This window comes from Cyprinodon variegatus, unplaced genomic scaffold (genome assembly GCF_000732505.1).
Source record: "Cyprinodon variegatus isolate N-32 unplaced genomic scaffold, C_variegatus-1.0 Scaffold679, whole genome shotgun sequence".
In the NCBI taxonomy this organism is placed as follows: domain Eukaryota; kingdom Metazoa; phylum Chordata; class Actinopteri; order Cyprinodontiformes; family Cyprinodontidae; genus Cyprinodon; species Cyprinodon variegatus.
This window is the reverse complement of record NW_015151132.1, coordinates 152048-160161: the sequence shown is the minus strand read 5'-3', so window position 1 is coordinate 160161 and position 8114 is coordinate 152048. Positions and strand designations below refer to the sequence as shown.

The window sequence follows — 8114 nt, the reverse complement described above, 5'->3', positions numbered from 1 at the left end:
CTGGCATAAGTTATGAGCTTTAGGGGCACCGACTCTTTCATGAGACAATTTTATATTGGGAGGATTACCTGACTGAATAAATAAAATCATTAATCAGAAGATTTTCTTTGTATTACCTCGGGTCATTATTGCTCTTTATTACTTATTATTGCTTTTATCATGTAAAACATTTACATACAACCTGGGGTGCTGAATTTCCTCATCTGATATCAAGCTTTGTTTGCCAACGTGTGACCAGAGGTCAGAGGGCAGGATTTTCAAATTTGCTGACAAGCACAGTAAACTCTCTTGAAAACAAAGAACTTTGACTTTCTCAGATAAGCCATATCAAACCAACAGAAAGTCACCTACATAGCTGTGTCTCTTGCTGGCTCCTCCAAATTTCACTTCTCCAAAAGCATCGGTTGGATATTCAGACGAGTGTTGGGCGCTGTCCCAGTGGTTCACAATGGCTGTGCTGAAATAGTCGCCGAGAGCCACGGAGGAGTGGGCTTCTCTCGCTCCACCACACTGACATAGTGCTCCATTACTGACAGAGAGAGAAAAAGGAGATAACATGGGTGACCATCTGATAACCATCCTGCATTTAAAAATTAGCATACAGCAGATTTACCTGAATGAATCCTCCACAAAGGTGGTGCAGACTCTTTTCTTGATGATCTTTTTGATCCAAGTCTGTAGAGATTTTCAAGAGTTAGATAAGCTGAAGTTATTTATTCCCTGCGTCCAGTTTAAATACATTTCTTACCCTTTTATGCATGTTGCTTTCATGTTGCTAAAAAATGCTGCTGAGCGAAATGGCTGCCTCAAGTTCTGACAAGTTTACAGAGATGAGCTGCAGAGGTATGCTCAACCCAAACACCTGAATGTGAATTATAACATAGTGCTGCTGATTCCGCACATGTTTATGGGTAACTACCAGTGCACTGCTGACATTAATCTATTGAACAAACCAGCAGCATGCATCCCAAAACCTATTTCATTACATATTTCATCAAAAGGAACATATATTTGTTTTGTTTTTTTTGTTTGTTTTTTTTAAGATAAAAGCCTTTCATAAACTGCAACCATTTTTTGGAGATGAAATATATCCTTCCATTTTGAAAGATTTAAAGAAACCTATATTTTAAACAAAATAAAATCAGTGTCTCCATTAAGCATCTCAGTACAGAGTAGATGATGTGATTAAATCTTCTACACAGATTGCTGCTGGACCTGATGGACCACAGTAAACCAACGCCAGCAGATGATTTGGCTTTTCTTCAAATTCTCTGGAGCAGAGATTCCCAGCCGGGGGTACCAATACGCCTAATGGCCAGCGAATGCATTGCAAGAGGTACATAAATATATTTTTTTGATATGTAGCTAAATTAAATAAGGCAGGGATTCTGTTTTTTTATTTTCTGGTGACCAAAAAGATTTTAACAACCAAAAAGTAAGTTTTTCTTATATGTTTGAGTTCACCTGGGGCTGTGACACACATCAAAACCAAACAGAGGAACAGACTGGATGAAGAGAACAGCCTGGGATCAGCTCTTTTCACACTGATCTATTGGAGCTCATCAAAGCAGCTCAGGTGTCGTGATGAAAAAGTAAAACTGATTAGGTCAGTCCGACTATAATTTTTGTTCCGTAGTTTGTTCTCAATTCATCAAGTGATAAGAGTGTTACTCAGAGGCACTCCAGTTTTTTAAAATACAGTTTCATAATATTTAATTTTGTAAATATTTTTATTCCTAACTAACTTTCAGGCAACATATTTATGTTGTTTTTTATTTGAGATGGGAAGAATAAAATGCCTAAGAATTAAACACTCAAATTAAAATATTAAGTAAAATAGTTTTAACCTTATAATCAGCTATTGTATGTTCCACTTTGGGACAATCAATACTTTTAACTGAGAGGTACTCACGGTAAGATAAAATTAACAAAGCGGTACAGTCAAAAAAGTTTGGGAAACCCTGCTCTAAAGGCTGAAGTTAGCCATGCTCCATTACACCCATTTTCTACCACACTTTATTCTTCCACTAAACTTTCTTTAATATGCTCTACCTTATTGGTATGCATTCATTTTTGCCAAAAGTTAATCTCTTATAGTTTCCTCTTCGGTCGGAGTTGCTAATGTCAGCAGGCCCTAGTGCCATGCAAATTTTCAGAGTATCCCTGCTTCAGGGTTGAGATTTATTAAGTTCTGTGGGGGAAAATGATTCACATACACCTGGTGTGAGACTAAATTACTTTACTAATACTTTTAAAAAAGCCTCATTCAACAGAGATCAAACATTAACACTTTAATCTGCAGATCAGCATTTGTACTTATACCAAAGACAAAGGAGCAAACAAACAAAACCGGATCCCTTTCCACACAAGCTTGCCAGACTCTGTAGGTATGTATCCAACAATCCAGAACATGTTTCTGACATGAGCTGACATGCTTAACATGTTGGGTCCGCTCCATTTAGTTCCTTCACAGGACACGGCTCATCTCTCACATAAGAAACCTGTTAAAACTGACGCCGATTAAAGAATGTGGCCCAGCTTTTATAGAAAATACTGTAACTGCATTTCTACACAGCATGCATATATATATATATATATATATATATATATATATATGCAGACTTCAGCTAATAGCAAAAGGTCCTCAGATGCAGAATTGGTATGGTTGCAGTGCATAATGTGTTGTTTGCAGGAGTATAGAATGTATTTAGACTTTTGCTAGGTTGTAATTTTAAATTAGACACCATGCAAAGAATGAGGAGAAATATATGGCTGTTGGCCTTTAATGCCAATTTAGTTAGCCTCATGATTTTTGGACAACAATAAGCATATTATGCGAGTTTTCTAACTTGCAACCAGGAATCGCTAAACTTTTATGTGATTCCACTCCCAGGTCATATTTCCATCACATGTATAAAAAGATGCTGTGCCCAACAAAAGAATGGCTCTGAATCTGTGGTCTAATTTAATAACTCCTCTCTAAGTTAAAGCAAAAAAAAATTAAATATCTAACAAGTGCTAAACAGTAAAAAGAAGCAGGTTAATGTTTGTTTAGACCAGAGTTTTTTTTTACTCTGGTTCTCAAGGCATACTGCTCAGCATCTTCCAAATCTATGTGCTCTAATATCCCTGATATCCCGGTTTTGTTGGAAATGGTTTGTTGACCGAGACAAAATGTAACCTCCAACTTGCAAATGCCTCTAGTTACGTCATGCATAACAATGTAACCTGGCTAACCAGACTGACTTCCACAGGGCGTAAACCAGTGCGGCAAATCTCAATACTCTCCCATCTAAAACAGACCGGACTAAACAGCGCAGAAGGAGGGCCCATAATACGAAAGCAATTTCTGTCACGATAAGTCAAGATTGCAGCTGCAATGGAGTGATGCTTTATCAATGCCTGAAAAAATGATTGCATCATTAAATTTCAACAATTGGCTGCTGTAAGAGCAAAATAAATTAAGTTTTTGCGTCACACCTGCAGTTATCTGATTGGTTCTAACCTGATGATTGACCCAGTCCGTCCCACCTTTGAACTCGAGCTCTACCAGCTCTTTACCAGACTGATAATGCAGTGCATGTCGTATCAGTCTGGCTGGCTAGGCTGAAAAGACAACAATGCTTAAAAGAAGTGTTTTGAGCATTTCCACATGTTTTCTATTTTTGTCTTTATTTGCATAAGGTGGTCCTCTCTTACCCATGACTTTAGTGTATTGGAGCGTTTTTAGTGCTCAGATGAATCCATTGCCCAGGGGTAAATGTAGGGTTTTCCATAAAAAAAAAAAAACACAAAAACAAACAGGCCTGTTCAGGAGCTTTCATGATGACTCATACTATGAGGCAAGATGTCGGCAGGTACAATGGAGTTGAGGCCTAACCCTGAAGGTCTGGGGCTGGGTATCAGCAAGCACCTGGTGCCCAGGCTACTCCTCAGGAGTTGTTCCACATATGTCCCTCCAGGAGGAGGCAAACTACACTCCCATTTCTTGTGTTGGAGCCATGTTTCACGTTACTTAATACCACATTTTTTTTCTAGATTTTTTTTTTTTTTTGTGCATTTCTTAATGCCAGACAGCTGCCATTTTAATTGCTTTAAATGGCCTGTCAGGAGGCCTAAAGGCGCTTTACCCAAACACTCACACACTGATGGTGGCAAGCTACATTGTAGCCACAGCTGCCCTGGGGCTCACTGACAGAAGCAAGGCTGCCGTACACTGGCGCTACCGGTCCTTCTGACCATCATCAGTAGGCAATGCAGGTGAAGTGCCTTGCTGAAGGACAGGACGACACTGAAAGCCGGAGCTTTAACCATTAACCATTCGATTTCAGTGCAAACTCCTACACCCAACGCCACTGTCGCATTTAGTTTTGAGTCATGTCTGATCTGCTTTTTTTCTACAAAATTAAACAACTTGATGAACATCCTCCAAGGCTGACGATTCCATAATTTTCGCCAGGGGTGGTAGCTTAGAGGGAGGCTCAGGACATGCCGGAAGTACTGCTTCTCTTGGATGGCCTGGGACCGTCTCAGGCTTTCCCCACAGGAGCTTAAGGTGGTATTTTTAGGAGATGAAAACCTGCTAATGAGCGGGGGACTAGTATCAGCATGCCTTCTATTGCATTTGTTTGGCTGCAGCAAAACTTGAGCTGCATGGTTTTCAATAAAATCTGAAAATAATGTAACATAAATAACCTTTTTCTTCCTAATATTTGCACATTTCTGTGGAGCATACCAGTTGCTATGTATCTTATACTGTAATCATATTAACATAAACACCATGCAGAATTTGCCCTTTAGTTCTTCAACATGCTTTTAAATCTTTGCATTTTGTAAAATCAGGCAGAGCATATCCATGTTATTTAGCTGATAGTCAGTGCCGCCTCCAGAAATGTTCCATAAGGGTTGGCCAGATGGGGCCACTAAAAATCTTGGGGTGGCACACTGAAACTAAAAGCCATAATTTCGGGGTTTTAATCTACTGTTGTGGTAAACGCACTTGTAGAAATAAGCAAGACTCAAGTAAACACCTACTCATATCTTGGTTTATTGTTTGATCTTTAATGTTACGCTGCTGGCTGTGCATAATGGGATCAAATGCTAAGCTGATGCTACAACTTACACTGGCCAAGGCAGGACCCTGTCCTAGCCCAGTAATGCCACTGCTGATGGTGTAGATATATTATTGTGATGTATTGTAAAAAAAACACAATGCTCGGCATTACGTATATGATAATTTATGTTGAAATTTTGCAAGAACAGATGCCTTATGTTCAAGCATTAAAGGGTGGCTTTGGGGGATCAAACTGAAGTTTTAATTCAATAGAATCAAACTGTAATACATCTTTTAAATAATTGAATATTGGTTAGAATGATATTTATGAAGTTTCAAATGAACTGAGGTTGACGGTGTTAATTGCAAACATACATTTATCAACTGCAGAGGCATAGCCAGAACATTTTTATAAGGGTGGCCAGGCAATAACAAATGTATACTGAGGTGTGGCCAAAAGTGGATTGGTGCCAGAACCTCTGGGTAAATCTAAACTGTTCCAACAGGAAAATTAATGAGCACAACATCCATATTTTCTAAATGAAGACAAAATATCCTTTCCTACAGCCCTTGCTAAAAAAAAATAAACTCATATTTAAACATCTTCCTAAATAAAAGGTATAGTGGGTACAATTGTTTCAGGTTTGAGCTCTGGGGCGAACATCTTTTCCATTGGCATTAGTTAATTTTATCAATAATCATTCTGCAAAAAAAAAAATAATTTTACAAGTACTATCTACATAAAGTATTTAATACCTTTTTATTAAAATATTTATCTATGATTTCACTGAATACTCCTATATGGGTTGCAGAGAGAAATCATTTTCTCTTTACCCCATATAACACAAAATGTAGATCTGAAAAGAGCTTGAATTCTGTACCCATCTTTAATATCAGTACATTGATGTGCATAATTAACCAGTGTTTTTGTTGTCAATCAATGTTAATATATGACATTTTTTAATGTTTTAAATATTCCACTTGAGAGTATTACTGCTGCCACCATCATTCTGTATTAGAAGTAAAACATGGTAGAGGTGGTCACCCCTGGCCCCCGATCTAGCCCCGCCCCTGATTAACTGAGGGTAATCCAGTGTACATCTCGTGAATTTAGCGTGCAACCGTAAAACGCTGAATAGAGGCGCCGTGGGATATACCCAAACAACAGCGGTAACTGGTAAAACTAGACTTTGAGGTTGTCAGATGTTATATGTGTTGCTGATCGGTGCTTTAGTTCAGTTGATTAGCAACGGATATTAGTCAGCAGACATTCGGTTGTTTGTAGAACACGTTTAGCAAGGTTTGGAAATCACCATGATGTTTGCAGCCCCTGTAAATCCATACCCTGCGCGTGACAATCGATGACAGACAGTAATTAGCCTAAATAAGGTTCAAGTAAGGATAAAGTTGCTGTACTGTCAACAATACATACAGTCGCGCGAGGACACATCCTACTTCTGCCATTTCCACTTCCCTCTGCTGTCATTATGAAGTTTCTTTCATTTTGGGTATTTTACCAACCTGCTGCTTCTCAGGTTTACCGCTTTGGTCCGTTTTTCCTCCAACTTCTGCGTTTGTATCTTTCATTTTCTCTCCTGTTTCCGTCCCTGTCAGTGGGAGTTTTTGTTTAGGTTGGGGGGAGAGAGTTAGGGTCTCTTTCTGCCCATTTTCCTTTGCAGTTCCTGATTGTGTTGTCCGCAGTCCGAGAGGAGAGACCTACAAAGCAGACGCGCCCAACAGGTGAGGGTGTGGTTTGAAAGGAAGCGGCTGGTCGACTTATACAGTAGGCTTGGCTTGTTGAAAGCACAGGTATTTGATACTCACAACGTTGAATGCTGGTAGATATCATAGCTGTTCATACAGACACATATGATGCGCTTAAAGTCTATAATACAGTAGGGATGCTGTAGTTCAGTCCTTAAGAGCTACTATCCTGCAACTTTTTGATGCCCCCCATGTTAAACACACCTGCATATAATGAGTGGCTGATTACACAGGGACAGAGCTAGATGGGGGGCCAGGCCACCCTTAGCTAATCATTGGCCCCCCCTATTTTTTTCCCTCTAATACAGATGGTGGCAGCAGTAATACTCCCAGTTGAACCACACCCCATACCAGTAAGTGGTGGTAATATTACTAAATTTTTGTTGCCAATAAATCCAAGAAGAAGAAGTTGTTGCTGATTCGTAGTAGGTGTGTTTCTAAGTCGCTTGTGGAGAAATGGCCTGGGCTGTGAGTAGCGAGGAAACAGGAAGCGATTCTTGTTCGATGGAGGAAGTAAATAGTGAAAACGACGAAGATTGGAAGAGGGTAGCGTCTAAAAATGAGAAAAAGCAGAAGGGGGGTCCTGTTCAGAACAGTCCAGCGATGAGCAATGTAGAAATTCCACAGGAAAACAAATTGAGTATAAAGTCATATTCAAACAAGTTAATCAGGGAGACTCTTTTGATTGGAATCCGGTTCAGTTAACAAAATTGATAAATAAACTTGTAGGAGAAGTCTGAAGTGCCAGAATACTCTATAGTGGAGACCTATTAATCAACTGCAGAGACAGCGCTCAGCAAGGCAAAGCTATACGAATTAAAAAGATTGAGGGGAGAAGAGTTCAGTGCGGCTTAGTGGAGAACAAAAAGATTAGCAGGGGAGTCATTGGAGGAGTTCCTCTAAAAGTATTTGAAAAAGAGATTCTAGAAAACATAAGTGGTACAAAAGTAAAAGAAGTGAAACGGTTATAAACAACAAGAAATAAGAAAGGTGTGAGAGCTTATCTGTGTTAATTAGAATTGAAGAAGAGCAGTTACCCAGCAAAGCTTTCATTTGTTACATGAGCTACAATGTCAAAATGTACAATCCTCTGCTTCTGAGATTTTATAAATGCCAAAAATTCTGACATATAGCAGCAGTATGTAAAGGAAAACAATGGTGTAGAACATGTGCTCTAGAGCACAAATATGGAAAATGTGGGAAAGAAGTAAAAATCAGATGCTGTAACTGTGGTGGGGAACATACTGCTGCATATTGCGGCTTTGAAGTGAGTAAAAGGTCTGAGGAAATTAGAAAA

The 8114-nt window shown here is 39.2% G+C and overlaps 1 protein-coding gene across 1 annotated transcript in view; it reads right to left on the bottom strand.

Moving 5' to 3' along the window:
- Positions 1 to 6788, bottom strand: part of LOC107097223 (transient receptor potential cation channel subfamily M member 4-like) — a 26784-nt gene extending 19996 nt beyond the window's left edge. Inside the window, exons 1-3 of the mRNA XM_015394291.1 lie at positions 6575 to 6788; positions 614 to 675; positions 352 to 529 (exon numbers count right to left, since the gene is read on the bottom strand). Of these exons, the coding sequence (XP_015249777.1) occupies positions 352 to 529; positions 614 to 675; positions 6575 to 6640 (306 nt within the window). The 5' untranslated portion in view covers positions 6641 to 6788. The remainder of the gene's footprint in view (positions 1 to 351; positions 530 to 613; positions 676 to 6574) is intronic.
- Between the last annotated feature and the right edge of the window lie 1326 nt (positions 6789 to 8114).